Source organism: Mangifera indica, chromosome 9, assembly GCF_011075055.1.
Source record: "Mangifera indica cultivar Alphonso chromosome 9, CATAS_Mindica_2.1, whole genome shotgun sequence".
Lineage (NCBI taxonomy): Eukaryota > Viridiplantae > Streptophyta > Magnoliopsida > Sapindales > Anacardiaceae > Mangifera > Mangifera indica.
Genome location: NC_058145.1, coordinates 2,364,939 through 2,383,151, shown reverse-complemented (window position 1 = coordinate 2,383,151; position 18,213 = coordinate 2,364,939). Strand labels below are relative to the sequence as shown.

The window sequence follows — 18,213 nt, the reverse complement described above, 5'->3', positions numbered from 1 at the left end:
AGTCTTCAACACCCCCGTTTAAGTGCAAACACCTAGGCCGTTTGGCTCAGTCAGTTTTTGACTGGGTGCGTTGTCACTTGTATCCAGGAACACTTAGACTGTTAAACCCGTCGTTTGGCTCGTGCTCTGATACCATATCGAAAATATATATTGAGCTTACAAATGTGTAGATTGAAACTTATGTTACACAAAACTAATTGGTTTATGTTAAGGTCTAATCCACAACACTTATATACCACTCTTTTATGTTCTAAACATTAGATATGAGACTCTTTTTCTTTATTTCTTTTTTATTTGAGTCTCTAACAAGTAAAGACAAAAGACTTTTTTTTTCCCAACTTTGTAAAAAAAAAATTTACAGGTTAGTAAAAAAATAGATTTTTCCAATATAAAAGGTGCGAAATTGTCATTTCTTTAAAATTCGGATGGAAAACAGTTCCTTTTTTTGGACAAACCAAAAACGAATCTTAGTGTCAAACTCAAAAACTAAATACATAAAGCTACACTAGATTAGACTATAAATTGATAGTAGCAATGTTTTAAGAATCGAATTGAAATATATACCTTGTGGGCCTCTGCACAGCTTATCGTGCTAGTGGACTATATGAAGGATACTACAGTGCAGGCCTTGTGGGTTGTGGGTTGGGCTGGCCTGCTAGCTGAATACTAAGTGGAATTTCACAAAGCTAGGGCTGTCTAACTGCTCACTGACAACCACTGCCGTGGTTGTAAATGTCATCCACTGCCTTTTCAATCAGTAGATGACATTGACAAGGTAAATTTACGTCTCAAGAGCATTTTTGAACGGGCACCAACTTAAAATATGAGATCCTGCTCTGTTCTGTTTTAAGGAATTCTCAGCTGGCTTTCATAAAATAGTCTTAACTCATTTTACGTGCTGTTTGTGTACATTCGGAAGTAGATGATAGGTGAACTTTTCTGGGAAACAGTGGAAGATTGTTCTTCATGTTAATGTCTAAAATGAGACAATTTTTCATCTGCAGGTGACAAATTTTTCTACTGAATCCTGGCTCATAAAATTATATAGATTATGTGGGCATAGGCCACCAATTTGCTGCCAAAACGCTCTACCCATCTAGGCGGACTGTGGGCATTGCGTCATGTCTTAACCATACATATAAAGGCAGTCGGGTTAATTTAAATCAACTTCACCTTCTCCTCCCACTAAAGTATGATTTGAATGGAAGACATATGCGTTCATCGAGTCCGGCTTAAGAACAACACTATTGACTCTTTTTATAATTTTTATGGTTTTATCTATAATTATTATATAAATAAATTTAAAGTATAATAATTAAAATTATCAAATTAAAGTTTTATAAATATAATAAAGATTTAAACGACCAAGAATTTTAAGTTAAAAATTTTAATTTTTTATCAATTTTATTAACTTTTATAATCATAATTTTTTTTTACAATAAAATTTTGTATTGATAATTTGAAATATTCAATTAAATAATTAAATAAATAAAATAATATCACACATTAGTTTAATACTTAATTAAATATTAAAAACTAAATACATATACAATTGCTCTTTTTAAGTGACTCAACTCCTTTTAGTCATGATCAGGTCACATATACTCTTATAAACAATAATAAAATTATATATAAATATATTAATAATATATTTATTATATAATTAAATAATTTTAAATAAAAGATAAATAATATTCAGTCGTATGCCTATTTATTCTATCTGAAATATGTACATGCAGCTTTCCCTTATCAAATAGTAACTGGGCAGTTAATCGTGGCGTAGATTTATCTGCCTTCCACGTGTTCTGCATGTGCCGCCGCTCACTCGCCAGGATTTAACTTGGGCATTACAAAAAAATAAAAATAAAAAAACCGTAATAGCTCTTCGAACCGGAGTGAACGCGAAATGTCGGCTTCATTGGACATGACGGAAGATTTCGCCTCACTTCACCGTCTCCTTGTTCCCTCTCTTTAATTTTTTTTCTTCTTTTTCCGCGTATTTCGCTCTAAATCATGATAAACTCGATAAATGAGCGAATTATCGCAGTAGAAAGGAAGTAAAAATCTGTTGACTTCTGTTCATAATTTGATTACATCCATCATAAATCCGTTTCCATTTCAGATTCTAAATTTTTAAACAATGGCTTCTAATCCTTCGCTTCAACCTGAGATCGGACCTGATGGTCTTCCGAGAGAAGCTCCTGTCATCGCCTACACTGAGAAGGTCTTTCTATATATAATTTTTCTTAATTTTTTCTTTATTTGATAATAATTTTTAATTTGATTGTCATTTCGTATGAATTTGTCAGATAATCGAGGAAGAACAGCTTCAATTGAGGAAGTATGTTTACATCATTGTTTAATTTAGATCGATTGCTTTTAATGTTTCTATTTAGTATTTGCTATATGACTTTTGTTATTGAACTATTGAAATTTTTTTATATTGTTTTGTTTTTAGCCTAGTGTTGAAGGAAAATTAAAAAGCTAGACGGCAATGTGCTAAATTTGGAACTTCTCTTCGGCATCTTTATATTGAGCTTTCTGATCTGTTAAGATTTTTTTAACAACTGAAAAATTGATTATACTTTTGTAGATATATTGTTTTAGTCATGATAGGGTAAATTAATATTTGAGCAACAATTTAGATCTGGACAAACTTATACAACTAATAACTAGAAGTTTTTTTACATTATTTAATTGTGTTGGTGCTGGAAAATCTTTATGGAGCTGATTGAAAGTTGGTGATAGCTGAAGGTGCTGATGGTTGTGTTCATATATGGAGTTAGCTTTAGAGTGTCAAAGGCAGTAGTAATGGTGGCATTTATTGTTGCTAATTGTTGATGGGGATAGTGCTTGGGTTTAAGTTGATGGAATTGTTAAGTGGTCTTGAAGATGATGGTGTGATTGGTTTTAGGGTAATGGTGAGGCTGGTGATGGTTCTCGTAAAGCTCAAATGATGATAAGATGGCTAGTTGCTGATGGATGTTGCAGTGGTGCCTTTTTTGTCTATGTGGTAGTTGTTTCCCATGCCCTTGGCCTTTTCCAACACTGTGTAATTTGTCATGTTTTATAATTACTTTTACTGTTGCATTGCACAAGAATTCAGGTTGTTCTTTGAGTTGGTCTGGTGGTTGGGAGGAAAAATAAAAATACGTAGTGAAGAAGTTCAGTTTGTAAAATATGTAAATCATTTTCCATTCCAGATGGAACCACTATTGGGTTTTTTGGTAGATGTTGCTCTAGTGGCTTCCTTACGTTATTTTTATTTAATGTTATGCTTGGTGATCCTCTTTATCCTTTCTAGTGGTGTATAGAGGGATATCTTGCTGATCTTCTTAGTTACTTGCTGTCAGATACATCGAAGAAAACTATTCTAAAATACGTGACGTTGAAAGAGAGCTAGCAAATCTTACAATGGAAATGAAACTCACTGCTGGGCCTAAAAGGGCAGGTTTGTAAAACTTCATTAGTTTCCTTAAAGTTGCCACTTTTTGGTATTTGCTTTTCCTTAATTTGTATGGTTGAATTACTTCCGCATTGCTGTGATGTATGGTGCTGAACTTCAGCACTTGAACTGTTGAGGAAGAAAATAGAAATGTCAACTGAGAGAATTCGTATTGCCAAGCAGAAGGAAGAACAAGCACGAAAGGTTTGTCCCTCCTGATTAAACTTGGCTTATGTTATTATAATTTCACCCTTCAGATTTGTGATATAGACTCTGATATTTGCATTGAACTTGTGAATGTTGGTTTTGCTAAGGTTTTAAGACTTAATGTTGAATTAGTTTTCATTTTTCTAGATGTGTTGCAATAGAATATTTTCTGAAACATAACCAGCTTGGCTTATATTGCATTCAGCCATATCATCTTGGTGATTTGGTACATGTATATGCAGATTTGAATTTTTGATGTCCAGAATTTTTATAGGGAACTGAACAACTCTTGATTCCACAATAAAGCTTTTATGATCTCTGAAGAGGATGTATTACTTGGGTTGTGATTTTCTGGATTTTTCATTCCATTGTACTTCAGGTCTGGGAAGCAGCATCAAAGGCTGTGCAGGAAGAAGAAGCAATGAAGCAGAAGTTATGTGAAGATTTAAACCATTTGGTATACATATCTTGCTGAGTTTTGATTTACATGTCAATACTTTGGATCATTTTAATGATATTATGTATAATAGGTTCAAGAAAGCAGTAACACTCAGTTTTCTCGACTTGAGGAATTGAAAAGACGACTGGAAGCTTTGAACCCCAGTAGAGCATCAATCACTTCCATTCAAGTACTATTTCTTTCCATTTCTATTCACTCCTTTGGTATGTTTATTACTTGATTCCTTGCAAGTCACTAGTCTCTTAGAGTTTACATTACTTCTTTGCATCATATTTTTGTTTATAATATAGATATGATATGTCATTCTCCAGACAGCTATGTCAGTGTGCATGTCAACCACCCCTCAAGGGTTGCAATTACTGGTAAAAGCTAACTTCATTACCACGTACTTGGGACATTAATCTCGTTAGTTTCCTGGCTACCAAGGTAGTGGGGTCAGAAAATAGCCCTCAGATTAGAACTTGGTGAACATGTATGGAAGGTCAAGGGATTTCATGATATCCAAAAAAACGATATGTATGTCCACTAGATGGAAAAAGAATGAATGTTAATTGTGACAAAGACTTGGGAGTATATTGTTATGTTAAAGTCATCATTTAATTATTGCATTTGCATTCTGTCATCTTCAAGGTGGATGGGTTGCAGTTAACATTGTGCAAGAAGATATTTATTAAAATGATTTGCAGCAGTTTATCTCTCTTTTTTGGACCACTTAAAGTTCAATTTTTCTGGTATTTTTAGTGGCTATCCTCAGAATTGACCCAAAATTAATTAGATTATCAACTGATATCAATTTGCTCACTTCATCTTATGACTTTCTTACTGGGTAACTGTTCTCATGAACCAGCACATATCATGCTTTTTTTTTGTGAAATGTATTCACAGACATATTTAATTAACATTGTGGTAGAAAGGCTTAAGAGTTTTGTCTTGGATTTATCTTTAGGATGGGAAACCCATGGGGCAAGAACATATTAGAACTGCTCCAAACACTTCTACAATCTCCCCAGCCGTGGAACCAGGTGGTGGGATCGCTCAAAATGCATCATCTAATCAAGGAAATGTTGGAAATGCTCCAATTATGAATGGAAACAACCAGCATGAAGGAGAAGGAAGAGTAAAGAAGAAAACTTATTTTCAAGGAAGAGGAAAGGGAATTGGGGCTGCGCCCAAGGGTAGAGGATCTTCAGCACCTGGCTGGACAGGTGCTGGGTTTGATGTGGATGGTAGAGCTTAGAACCATAGTGTCAATTTTTTAAATCTGTTTTGAAGCCATTATGCTCATTTACTGGGTATATTTTTTCATCCATCCTAGTCTCTCTCTATTTGTTAATTGATCTTTTTCTTGTATTCTTCAATTTCCTATAGTTTGTTGATATAAATAATGCAATCTGACTATTCTAATTTCTTTTTGCTCTTTTTGGCTCAAGATTGTTCCCAGTAGTATATTTCAAGGAAGAAATTGTTCAGAAATTCATCATTTCATTTTTAGTATGTGTCCCTTAACTTTTGGCATTGAATGCTGTGACATGTATTTCTTTGGAAAATTATTTAATCTCTAATGAAGTATCAAATATGTACCTTACAGATGCAAGGATTAGATTTAGCCTTGAAATAATTATGTTGTTTAGTTTCTACTGTTGCTGCACCAGGTTCCTTTCTGAAAATGTGACTCTTCAGTACCAGTTTTGTTTAGGAGGAATTATAAGTTTGAATTTTAATGTTCTTCATGTAAAACCCTTACAACTAGTCCTTATTAGTATTTTGATTTGGTGTGTGGAGCTTCTCTCTGGATAGTGTTAAGAATTTCATGTTGAACATAGACGTTAAATTATTTAGGATGTGCCCACAATTTCTTTTTGGATACTGTTAAGAATTTCACGTTGAACATAGACATAAAATTATTTAGGAATATTTCAGAGACTAGATGATTGGGAATTATTGAATAGGCTTATGTATGCATGACCCAGCTGTACTGGTTGGTGTTTGCTAGTGTATCATATTATTATGTCTGTTTCTGGTTTAGACGGTTACAATCAACATATTCTTGCAGTACATGAAACTTGATTGATTTGTTGATTTCTTTATGTTGTTATTCTATATGATTATCTCTGCATATGGAGCTTTTATCTTGGGAATATGTAGAACATTTACTATTTAAAATTCAAAATTTGAATATTGAGTTAATTTTTTTGGATCTGAGCTAATGTCTAAAAATGTACAGATGATGAGACTAATGGGCGCTTTGCAGCAATTCAGAGATACCAGGTGGGTGGGAACACTGACCAGGAATTTTTATCTGTACCAGGGTCCATTAGGAAGTGGGATTTAAGTTAATCAGTTTTGGAGGGCAGTAGCTATAATTTTTTTTTTTTAAACCCTAAAATCATTTTATTTTAATAAAACTTTTTTGTTTCTTGAATTCTAATTTCTTTTTCGCATATAATTATATGTACAAACAAATTATATAAATTTATATATAGAGACTAAAATAATAACTTGTGATTGGATGATACGATTGTTTATTTTTCTTTTATTTTAAAATCATCCAAATATCAAATTGTATGAATAAACTTGTACAATTTAATTATATATGTAGTATTAGTCTTCTTTTTGTTGAGACAATTATGCAGTTTGAATAATATTATATGTATTTATTTTAAATATATAAATAAATATATTTATGTGTGTTATCATATAATTAAATATTATTTTATTATTAATTTAAAATTATTTAATTATATAATAATATATAAGTGTAAATTTATTTATATAATAAAAATAAATATGTATAATTTTATTTATAAAATTTCAATTTTTTGTACTGTATACCTTAAAGGAGAGTGTGAGTAGCCCATTGGAGTTTAGTGCTTTACGGACTGTTATCTCTGAGTTGGCGAAGCCGGACTACTTTGTAGCCGAGTGCTGTACGATTACAGTGATAGAAATAATTTGTTGAGTCATTCAAACACCTACTATATAGAATGCAGGTGACTCTGATAACCCATTATAGTTGTGGTGTTGGCTGTCTTCTGATTCTTATCTATCTCATACTTATTTAACTTGTTGAAATAATTTCTCTTCTGATCCACGGGTAGACGAGAGTAAAAGGAGTTCTTCGCTGGCTGTGTTGTGGTTTTGAAAAGAACTAAGTTTTTGTCTTTTTGGCATTCAGGAGAGGTATGGACAGTTGTGGACAATCACAACACAATTGTCAGAGAAAGTGTACTCAGTTTTGACTGATTATTTAAATAGGTGTTTAAATAATATACGTCATATAATTCAAAATTATTTTATTATTAATTTAAAAACTTTTAATTATATAATAATATATTAATTAAATATTTAAAATTGTATATAGACAAATTTATCGGATGTCATTAAGCATTAAAGCCTTGAGACGAAGAAATGGTGTTGAGAATTGTATTGGAATTACGTAGACAGGGGTGGGTAAAGCCCAGTGCCAACATCTTTTCTATTTAAGGTCATATAATTGTTGGCAGCTACCCCCCTCGTTTAAGAGCTGTCCTTCACAGTAAGACCCACCAGTCTTCCATGGAATATCCTCTTCAAAGGTAAATGACCTTCGATATGAATTGAAGAAAATTACAACGTTCAAATCTGGTTTTTGCCTGAGATTTTGGGATCACTAGTACACTTAGTAGCCCAAAAGATGAAAGAATCAGCACCCCAAATTATCTTCGGCACCAAATTGTAAGGTAAGAAGGACAAATATATAGACAGGGTGGTACATGATTTTTTGGTTTCTTGGCTGTAACATTAATTTTAGTCGAGTAAGTTTCTTTAGGATTGTACCTGATTATTATAAGATAAAAAAATTGGGACCATCTAATTATTGATAAAAATACGGAAATGACTAACATGTTGAAATGAGAATTGTCGTCCCTGTAAGGTGAATGGCGATAAGCCTTGATGCTTGATTTAGTGGGATTTCATTTACTGTTGATGACGGATGCCTAATTCTTCTTCTTCATATAATGAATTTACATGGGGTGCTCCTTGTGATTGCCATGCAAATAATTTTGCTCACTTAAGGCTTATTCTCTGGACTCGGTACCTTCGCTATACTTTAAAATGTCTTGCAGAATCCCGTCTCTGTGTTGGTAATAAGTCTATTTCTCAATAATGAGCTCGGAAGTTGGCTCAGTTGTTTGCAGCCACGTTGTCGCCAAAGGCAGCACGGTTAATTTCCAATTTAAATTGCAAAATACCTAAATGATAGTATTTTTGAAAGGCCGAATGTATGTGTATGTATTTTTTTAATTATCGGAGATTTTATTTGTATTTAAATTCATAATTATTGTATTAAATAAGTTAAAATTTTATAAATGTGATAAAAATTTAAATCTAAACTTTTTTCTTAAAAATTTTAATATTTTATTAGTTTTGTTAACTTTTGAATCGACTGAATATATCTGTATTTTTTTCCATTTCAAACTTTAAATTTTGACCGTAATATATGCATACAAATTGGCAGTACTCCTATCACATCTATTTTCATGTCTCAGTAATTTGAACATGTGATGTCGTTTCATTTGAAAAAATGGCCTACCACTCTGTCATGGCATGCATTTCTGCGACGGTGAACTAAATAAAGCGGAAATTTTGATACCAAGACGCAAGCCCAACCCCCGTTCCTGCTCGACTTTCAAAATGTAAACCGGATTCATGCATAAAGGCCAGATGGGTTTCACCTACCCAAATCAGTGGATATGGGTGATATTATATGTATAAATAATTTTATAAAATTATTTATATAATATAATATAGCAATATTTGGTTAGGTGATTTTTAGATGAGATACAAAATAAACAATCACGAATTGCTATATGAGTTTGTAACTTTATATATAATAAATTTGTATAATTTATTTATACATATAATTTTATTTTACGGAAACGATGTGCTCACATTTAAATTAGAGCAAAAGTGAGGGTGCATGTATGTATAATGTATTTATATGTGTCTGAGTAAATGTAATAAATAAGCAATATAATTATGTATAAAAATAAATTATATAAATTTATTTGTATAAATTGAATAATTGTTTACTTTCAGCTCATTTTGAAATTACTTAATTAGATATTATCACTAAAAAAAACTTGATAATAACAAGAGAAAAGTAAATATCCAATTATTATAAATACTATTTTTATGATTTTAATAATTAATTATTTATACTTTTATTAAAAATAAATAAATTTATGATTTTAATTAACAAGAGAAAAATTATTGTTAAAACTCTATTTTTCTTCTTTAAAAAGTTTTAATGTTGAGATTAATTTCATCATCGTTAGTCATTATAATTTTTCTTATTAAAAGTAATTTCATCATTAATACTTTTAACGAAAGAAATTATAACGATAAAAGTTTTTCCGTCGTTAAAATCATTCAACAATAAGAAATAAACTTTTAGTAATAATTTTTTTTATTAAACTCACAAATTTATTTAATTTATTAAGAATATAAATAATTAATAGCTAAAATTATAAAAATAATATTTATAAAAAGTATCTATTCATTATTTTCCTTATCTGATTATTAATTTTTTTATAATATATTATTTTAGTTTGTATAAATAAATTTACTCAATTTATTTGTAAATATAATATATTTATGAAAATAAAAGATACAGAAAAGGGAGCTGCGTGGCAGCATGGGCATATCGTCATCCTTTAAGCTTTATGTCTTTTGTTTGCAATTTCAATTCAGGAAACGAACTATTTCTCATTCAAGTTTTATATAAAATTTAAAATCATATTTGTAATAGTTGAAAATTTTAAATTTTCATTCATGACTCAATTTTTGTTAATTTTTTCTATTAGAAGTAAATATAAAATAATCATTTTATAATTTATATTAAAAAGATATAAATTTTTTTCCTCTAAATTTTAAAAACTAACAATTTTACTCTTGCATAAAGTTTTTAAATTTTAAAAAGTAATATTTTTACCCCTAAACCTAAGGTTTCTATATTTTTTAAATTACAATTGCCCTTCAAAACTTTTAAAAATAGTAGTTTTATCCCCACTTTTTAACTTCAACTTCCGACATCCCTTCTGACGTCCTCTCTAGCCTTCTCCTTCTCCTAAGCCAACAGTAAGTGGTGCGACAAAGAGACAAAGATCTATTCATCGCACCATCTATCATTGACTCAGGAGAAGGAGAAGGTCAGAGAAGACGTCGGAAGCTGAAGTTGAAGAGTAGGGTGAAACTGTTATTTTTGAATGTTATAGGGGGTGACTGAGTTTAAAAAATATAGAAACCCCAGGTTTGGAGTGAAAATATTATTTTTTAAAGTTTGAAAACTTTAGACAAGAGTAAAATTATTAGTTTTTAAACCTTAGAGGTGACGGAAAAGTAAAAAGTTTTATATATTTTTAATATAAACTGTAAGCCCTTATTTCTAACCGAAAAAATTAATAGAATTTGGATAATGGGTTAGAGTTTGAATTTTTTAACTATCATAGGTATGATTTTAAGTTTTAACTAAAATTTGGGTCAAAAATAATCCTTTTCCCTTTTAATTCCCCGTGGGAGTGGGCAGTGAGCAGGTTTTGGTTTCCGGTCATTGTCTGGTAAAACTTGGGAGTGAGTGTTGTATATGTGTTAGACATACAAGATAATCATATGGATAAAATATCATAGTAAAATATATGCCCAACCAAAGCCAGCAACCACACTTGTATCGTACTTAAGTCCCATCAAAACGGGGCAGATTTAAGCTTCATGGATCCGCTTTTCTCGCTTCTTCACCAGGGTCCTATAAGCTTTTCAACATCAGCTTTACTTTCTTCCTCAAAGCTTCCTTCTCTCTCACTCTCTCTTCTCTCTAATCACTAAACACTACTGCCAGCTAGTATATCACTTCTTCTGTCATTTACACTCACACTTTATCGCTCCTGGAGCAAGCTTTTTGTACACAACCTTCCTATCTTCAAAGAAACTTGTACAAGTTTTGTACTGGATATGGGCAAAGAATGGCATTGGGGTGGAAGTAGACCTACCACCTCCTCCAAGAGAGGAGTTGCAGAGAAAAATACTACTACTTCTACAACTACTTCTCCTGGTTGCATGAGTGCTGTATTTCAGTTCTTTGATTTCCACCATTTTCAGTTTCCTTTGCACCAACACCAACCATCTTTCAAGCCTGACTCTTTCAATATTCCTGAAGACCACACCATTCTCAAAGGTTCTTTCTTCCTCTCTCAGTCTCATAAAGATTTTTTTTTTTTCTGAAATTTGACTAATGTTGATAAATTCAGGAGTAGAAGCACCAAGGAATACTGTGGAATTACAGGAGCCTCCATTGTCATCAACTAGCTGCTTCAAAGAAGAAGAAAAACTAACAATCTCAGTAAGTTCGTGATTTGGTATTCTATTTCCAGGTCTTCTTGGGTTAATTTGACACTAATCTTTATTTTTTTAAAATCTAGATGGGTATTCAAATCAAAACAAGAAAAGGAAACACAAGATCAAAAGTTGATTCTTCTTCTTCAGAAATTAGCTCTTCTCCTGGTGCGAAGACTCCCAATTTAGTAGCCAGACTGATGGGTCTCGATCTTCTTCCTGATAGCCATTTACCCTCTTCACCATCATTTCATGAAACATCAAACCTTACCCTCCAAAACAAACTAATAACCAGCCACAGAAAGTCTTTAGATGGGCATATTAGAGGCACTCGTTCTTTGCCTGAGACACCAAGAATATCTTCAGCCAGAAGATCAGACGTTGACCTCCACCGTCTTTCACTTCAAATCAACAAAGAGAACATGGGTGTGGGCGAAGAGACTGACTTCTCTCGTTTTTCTTATTTAAGGAGAAAAGAACTCAAGCAAGAAGATGAATACAGAAGCCCAAGTCATTCTGCAAGGCAAATAGTGAAGCAAGTTGAAGAAAGTGTTGGCAGGAAAGTTGGAGTTGACATAACAAACACTTTAAAGCACAGGGAACAAGAAAGAAATGAACCTGTTTATCAAATAAAGGCTAAGAAAATAAGTTCGAGGGCAGCTTTGGCAAATGTTCTTGATCAGTCCAGTCACTCACCAAGGCTTAGTAGATTCTCGGAATCCAAACAGAAATCAACCACACAGTCGTCCATTATAAATGACCACAACCACATGCCTCATCAGCCTCGAAAGCAATCTTGTTCTCCAATTTCACAAACCAATAATATTAATCAGCCACAACCCATCAAAGTTTTCTCATCAAAGTCCAAGCAACAACCAGTGCAAGAGCAGCAACATGAGCAAAGACTCGCAAAGAGTTGCAAGAAAGTTGCGAGTGAAAGGTTCAAAAAGCCTCCACAAACATCGGAATTTTTTCGAAACAAGCAAGAAGAACCATTTGTTCGTCCCTCCAAGGTCAACAGAGCCAATTATCCTGACAAGAAATGCAAGAAAATTCCGTTGTCAAATGAGCTTCTCAATGTCACCGTCCCTAATCTTTTTCTCGTCAAGAAAGATCCCTCTCCTCCAGCAACCAAAATAACTCAAAAACAGGTATTTTATGTGAATTTTGCACAATGTTAATGCACGGTTATTTTCATTTTTCGTGGGCATATTGTAGGTATCAAATGCTGAAAGCTCGAAACGGGGCTCACAGTTATCTAGTAATTCGAGACAGAAGTACAAACAAGAAGGGACGCATACGCTCATTGCCCGAGAGACCAACGACAGCAGAGCTAACCGTGTCACCACCACCACCGTGGGAAGAGCTGCAGAGTATGAAAATGAGTACATTACAAGAATACTAAAAAGTGCTGGCATTGACAAACATACCCAAGTGTCCTTCACTCATTGGTTCTCTCCTTATCATCCTTTAAACTCTTCTATCTTTCACCACCTCGAAAATGATATCAACAATTACCATTATAATCATCATCATCATTCTTCATTATCTCATCAATGTAACCGCAAGTTACTGTTTTATTTAGCGGATGAAATTCTTGTAGATATTTTGAAGCCTTTGATGAACATGAAGCCATGGATTACATCACATGATTATGGAAGCAGTAGTCACATGCACATGACAGGGTCAGAGTTAATTGAAAAGTTGAGTTCGCAAATCAAAAGTTTTCCATGTGCAGATTATCGTGTTCTTGAAGACATTGACGCAATAATAGAGAAGGATTTGCCACAAATGAAGGCACAGAATGGCATAGCTTTTGAAGAGGAAGGAGAAGGGGTGGTGATGGACATAGAGAAGGACATATTAGACACACTCATACAAGAAACGGCACTGGGGTTAATAAGGAGTTGAAGAAGTGAAAACAGTGAATACGTAAGAGAGAGAATTGAGAATGGGGATTGGAGAGACAGGAAGCAGAGGGGTCACATGGGTTATTCACGTGATGAGATGCTAATAGTCGGGGGGTTTTGAAGAGGTCAAGCTGATTGGGTCAACTGCTAAATTGGTTTCAAAGGTTACAAGGTATTGGAGATGACGACTGTTCTGTTGCTCCGATGACACTAGCTTTCTCAGTCCTTTTAAAAATACAATTCCTTTCCCTCCTTCTCTCTCTCTCTCTCTCTCCACCTCTGTATATTTATGGTGATGGACTACTCTTAACAAGTTTCAGAAAGTAGCTGCTTTATTTTCTCTGCAATTACAGTTTATCCGTTAAATATTTCAAATACAAGTAAACTATTCCTTTCAATTTTTGATGGGGTTCTATATGTATTTCCAATAAGAAAATTAGAGTGGTTAAAATTAGAGTTATTATGCACAATTAATGCGGCTACAGATTACACATTTCTTAAAGGCCATGACTTTCTGGATCGGTGAACCGATAAACTTTTATTTTAAGTTTGAAAAACACAATATTTTATTTATATATTAAAGAGATATTTTTGGTAAATATTTGAAATATTTACATTTATAAACAAAATATATATGAATTATCCATTTTATCCTTCTATCAAAAATCTAACAAACTAAAATATTTGAGACTCTTACATTTATAATCAAAGTCTGATTCCTTGGTTTGTTAAATTTGAAATAGGTTTTTTGCCTCGGCTTAGCGTTTCAATTTTAGTGTTGCGTTTGGTTTAGGGTTTATAGGTTGTGATGATTTATTTTGTAAATAATCGTAGGTATATTTTGGTTGGACTTTTGATTGTGTTGTTGTTGATGGAGAAGAAACCTAGATTTTGGCCACATTTGCACTCGCATTCACTGATTGCCAAAATTTTTTTGAATAATAAACATAACAGTTGTCAAACAAAAGAAAAAAATACAAGAATTCAAACTTGAAATAGAAAATAAAACAACATAACAAACAAAAGATGCACTCGCACTCACACTTTATTCGCATTTGTTTTTGTTTTTTATTCTAATCTGGACATATCAACAATCGAACAAAAAATCGATCTGTTTCAAACCAAGTTTATGAATGTTGCGATTCATAAGTTATCAAACTTACAATTAATGTAATGATGCTGAAATATGCTATTGAAGAAAAAGTTGCTAAAGAAAAAACACGACTAAAGAAAGACAATTATCAGAGAGTAAGGTTATTATTGGAATAAATATTGAATTTGCTTAAAAAGGTAAATTTGTTAAAAATTTGCCTAAAAAGGTTTAGGTGCAAATTTTTTTTTGTCTATTTTAATTAATATCCCTATATTAAATTTGTTATAAAAAATTGTTAAATTTTTTATATATATTAAAAAGATAAAAAAATCCTCCAATTAATTAACATTTATTCCCAAAATTTTATTAAATGATTTTTATATTTTTAATATATATTAATTTAAATTAAAAATAAATATTACTAGTACAAATATAGATAGGGATGCAAATGACATATAATTATATATTTGGAATAAATATAATTTTTAACAGTTTTAGGGGTGATAATAAAATTTTGGGAGGTTTAGAAAATCTAAAAAAGTTTAAAGTGTTTTTAAATTTTTAATATGTTTTTAAATAGTTTCAAAAATCACAATTACATCCCAAATTAACTAATAGAGTGCAATAAATTAGAGACATAAATATTATATTAAAACTATAAATATATCTTCAAAATATAAAGAGTGAATATGATAATTTCTTAAATAAGACCGGAAAAAATGTTTATTTGCCTTTAGTATGTTTCGAAAAATAACAATTATATTTTATATAATGATATTTAGATAAAATAAAATAAATATATTTTATCATTAAAATTAACGGTTTACTTTAACATTCTAAGTGAAAAATTAGTTTTTTTGAAACTTAAGGAGCAAAAATCTATTATTTCATCAAAGTTTGAGTAGGAAATAGTCAGTTGGCTTTAATTAAAAGACGCAATGGTCCAAGATTCAATCTAAAAACCTTCAAAAAGATGGTAAAAGGTGACATTCGCTTTCGGATATATAATTAAGATAGTTTGGTAAAGTAGGAAGGGAATCAAGTAGATTGGATTCGTATTTTATGGTAGTTTGAGCTTGTAAAGTAGTAAAAAGACAAAAGTTAATAAAAAAGATGGTTTGCATGGACTCGAGACATTTTACTTTTACGTGCATTTTAAAGCCAAATTCTAATGCAGACAAGATGCTTCAAGTCAAAATTTTGCAACAAACGTGCAGCAAAAGATTACCATATTAACTATTTGAATTTTAAGATAAATGAACAAATTTAATAATATGTTATGTAATTTATGATTTGAAAATGTGTATAAAGAAATTCAATTATATGTCTTGTTAATTTAAAGTTGCATGGACCCACTTTTGTTTATAGTTAATTACAGGTTGCCATGCAAACTGTCAGTACTTATGAGGACATGAATGCAAGGATTCCCATTGATAACTCAGGCCCGCCATTGATGTAGTTATTGTCTGTTAGTGGCGAAGGAGAAGAAAAGGAAGCAACAGAGAAGAGAATAAATTGAATATGAAAGAGAGGAGAAGGAGGGGAATTGGTCGGCAATGTTATGGTGCAAATCATCATGAGCCTGTCAATTCAATGTTGACACGTACAAATTTACTCATTATTTTGATGCCTTCTTGATTGTATAACATGAATCTGTACATGTTGACCGAATACTAGCAAGAAGGATTTAAAATATGTGTTTATTTGTAAACTTTATTATATAAAATTTTATGTAATTTTTTTAGTTAAACAATTTAACTGATCTAGCTCGTTTAATTATAAGAAAATGCCTAATAATATTTATAGGTGTTTTTCTTCCAAATATTTTGTAGTTGCTCTCTAAAAAATACTTTCAAATAGAGATCATCACTTTAATTTAATTATTTACTCTCTATTCATCTTTATTGAAAAAATATGTCTATTCACTGTACTTCACCATAGTCTAATTTCTTAGGGAACAATGTACAGGCTGAAAATAAAAGGAACTCATCTTCATTTCTATTATATTTTTTACTCTTTCCATTACCATAATTATTCAGAGAACAATAGAGGTAGGTTTGGTTAATAACTATATGTATAAGTTATATAATATTACTATTACAATTTCCATAAGAATCCTCACTCACTGCCCACAGTACTGACCAAATTTATCGTCTTCATTCAATTTTCTAACTATATCAGCCTTCATATTTGTTAGCCATACCGAAGTATGTACGTTCATACAGGTATGCTTTAAATACTTTGCCTATAACATGGCGGGCAAATTCAAATGTAAGCTGTTACTGTTAATATTATTTATGGGAAGCTATGGAGATCTGATCAAAAGACAAGTGATTGCTCAGTAATAAATGATGTTGGGGAAAGCAAGAGCTTTTTGGAGATTTGTTCCTGCTGATTGGTTTTTTTTATTTTTGGGTTATAAATTCCCACAGCAAGTCTCTAAATCGTTGATTTCATCTGTTTTAGGAAAACGATCATTTTCTTATATAAAGATAAGGTAACTTGTTTTTCTCTAAGAAAACAATCGTCTTTTTAGAGAAATATGATTCATCTATTCAAACGATATAGCATAACGTTGGAGGAGTTGAGATGTTGTTAAGGTAAACTGTCAGACAAATGAAAACCGTTGGGAGAGAGAGACGACCGACGATGATGTCGAAGAGAGTAACCGGATAATGAAACTAAACTTTAAAAGAAAAATATGATTTTTTCAGATCTGATTTATGGGAGAAAATGTTAGTTTGAGAGAGGGGGAGAGGAGGGAATAAAATAAAATTTTAGTTTATTTTTAATATTATATATAAAATAACGATTTTATCTTTAAAAATTAATATACTTATTAGTTTATAAATAAGTAAATAAAATTTTCAAAATTAAAGGGTGAAAAGTTGGGGATACAACATATTTGGGTGTGAATAAGCCCTTTGGCCTTCAGGTTTTGCACAGAAATTGGGAGATTCTCCCCACGCAATATTCCTGACGAACACTCATCTCTCTCTCTTCTCTCTCTCTCTATATGTATATATTCTAAATTGGATCTTTCGGAGAGAGAGCCCGTAAGTTATTACGTCTATATAATTTGAAATGCAAAGAGACGATCCAGCTCATGGGGACCTCTCTGTTAATAATATTTATGTATCTGAGACTGAGTGCATGGCATATGATAATAATAAAATGCATACATTATAAGGTATTGATTACTTTTCATTTTTTAATTATGAAATTATTATTTATAATATATTCTGTGATTTGGTATAAAATATAATTTGGTTCTTTATTGAAAAACCTGACAATTCAAGCGAGAGGTGCGTATGTACAGGCACGTTTATAGGTAGGGTGGGATAAATATAATTAGGAACTCAATAAATGCGTTATCATATGTTATAATATTAATTTAAATTTATTTAATTATATAATGATATATAATTTAAATATTAAATTAGATATATATAATTTTATTATACATATTTATGTTATAGTTGTCTTAAAAAAAAATTTTGTTTTATCCGGCATGTTTAGCATGTATAGAAATGAGACTTCATTAAATTTTTTTTTTTTTTTTACAATGAAAAAATTTTATTTAAGTTAAATTATTATTTTAAAGTTGAATTAACTATACAAAACAGATAAAACTTTAGATTAGTGAGCAGTCGTACAACTACTACATCTAATAAGTCAAAAGTTTAATATTAAAATACCAGTGAAGAGGATTTAAACCCTTGCCAAA

General features: G+C 31.5%; 3 protein-coding genes across 5 annotated transcripts; all 3 read left to right on the top strand.

Annotated features, from left to right (window-relative positions):
* Positions 1–1,869: 1,869 nt before the first annotated feature.
* Positions 1,870–6,540, top strand: LOC123224741. 3 transcript variants are annotated; one of them, XR_006504048.1, is made up of 9 exons: positions 1,870–2,224; positions 2,310–2,341; positions 3,354–3,451; positions 3,567–3,649; positions 4,032–4,109; positions 4,183–4,281; positions 5,059–5,404; positions 5,543–5,603; positions 6,337–6,540. XR_006504048.1 is itself a non-coding variant. In XM_044648441.1 (7 exons), the coding sequence occupies exons 1-7, from the start codon at positions 2,141–2,143 to the stop codon at positions 5,347–5,349; spliced, it is 765 nt and encodes a 254-aa protein (XP_044504376.1). In that variant the 5' UTR covers positions 1,870–2,140; the 3' UTR covers positions 5,350–5,541. The 3 variants fall into 3 exon arrangements, 1 of the variants encoding a protein (XP_044504376.1); XR_006504047.1 differs by lacking the exon at positions 5,543–5,603; XM_044648441.1 differs by lacking the exons at positions 5,543–5,603; positions 6,337–6,540 and having other exon boundaries at positions 5,059–5,541.
* Positions 6,541–10,895: 4,355 nt separating this feature from the next.
* On the top strand, positions 10,896–11,502 carry LOC123225663. The gene is made up of 2 exons (XM_044649769.1): positions 10,896–11,325; positions 11,399–11,502. Exons 1-2 carry the CDS (start codon positions 11,103–11,105, stop codon positions 11,500–11,502), a joined length of 327 nt encoding a protein of 108 aa, XP_044505704.1. The 5' UTR covers positions 10,896–11,102.
* Positions 11,503–11,568: 66 nt separating this feature from the next.
* LOC123226228 lies at positions 11,569–13,791 on the top strand. The gene is made up of 2 exons (XM_044650763.1): positions 11,569–12,634; positions 12,702–13,791. The coding sequence occupies exons 1-2, from the start codon at positions 11,570–11,572 to the stop codon at positions 13,392–13,394; spliced, it is 1,758 nt and encodes a 585-aa protein (XP_044506698.1). The 5' UTR covers position 11,569; the 3' UTR covers positions 13,395–13,791.
* Positions 13,792–18,213: the final 4,422 nt, after the last annotated feature.

What these genes read in the sequence shown, in the direction of transcription:
- LOC123224741 (XM_044648441.1), top strand. Translation starts at nt 2,141, where the DNA reads ATGGCTTCTAATCCTTCGCTTCAACCTGAGATCGGACCTGATGGTCTT. An exon ending in AGGAAGAACAAGCACGAAAG is followed by an intron (nt 3,650 to 4,031) that starts GTTTGTCCCTCC and finishes ATTGTACTTCAG; the next exon opens with GTCTGGGAAGCAGCATCAAA. An exon ending in GTGAAGATTTAAACCATTTG is followed by an intron (nt 4,110 to 4,182) that starts GTATACATATCT and finishes TATGTATAATAG; the next exon opens with GTTCAAGAAAGCAGTAACAC.
- LOC123225663 (XM_044649769.1), top strand. Translation starts at nt 11,103, where the DNA reads ATGGGCAAAGAATGGCATTGGGGTGGAAGTAGACCTACCACCTCCTCC. An exon ending in AGACCACACCATTCTCAAAG is followed by an intron (nt 11,326 to 11,398) that starts GTTCTTTCTTCC and finishes TGATAAATTCAG; the next exon opens with GAGTAGAAGCACCAAGGAAT.
- LOC123226228 (XM_044650763.1), top strand. Translation starts at nt 11,570, where the DNA reads ATGGGTATTCAAATCAAAACAAGAAAAGGAAACACAAGATCAAAAGTT. An exon ending in CCAAAATAACTCAAAAACAG is followed by an intron (nt 12,635 to 12,701) that starts GTATTTTATGTG and finishes GGCATATTGTAG; the next exon opens with GTATCAAATGCTGAAAGCTC.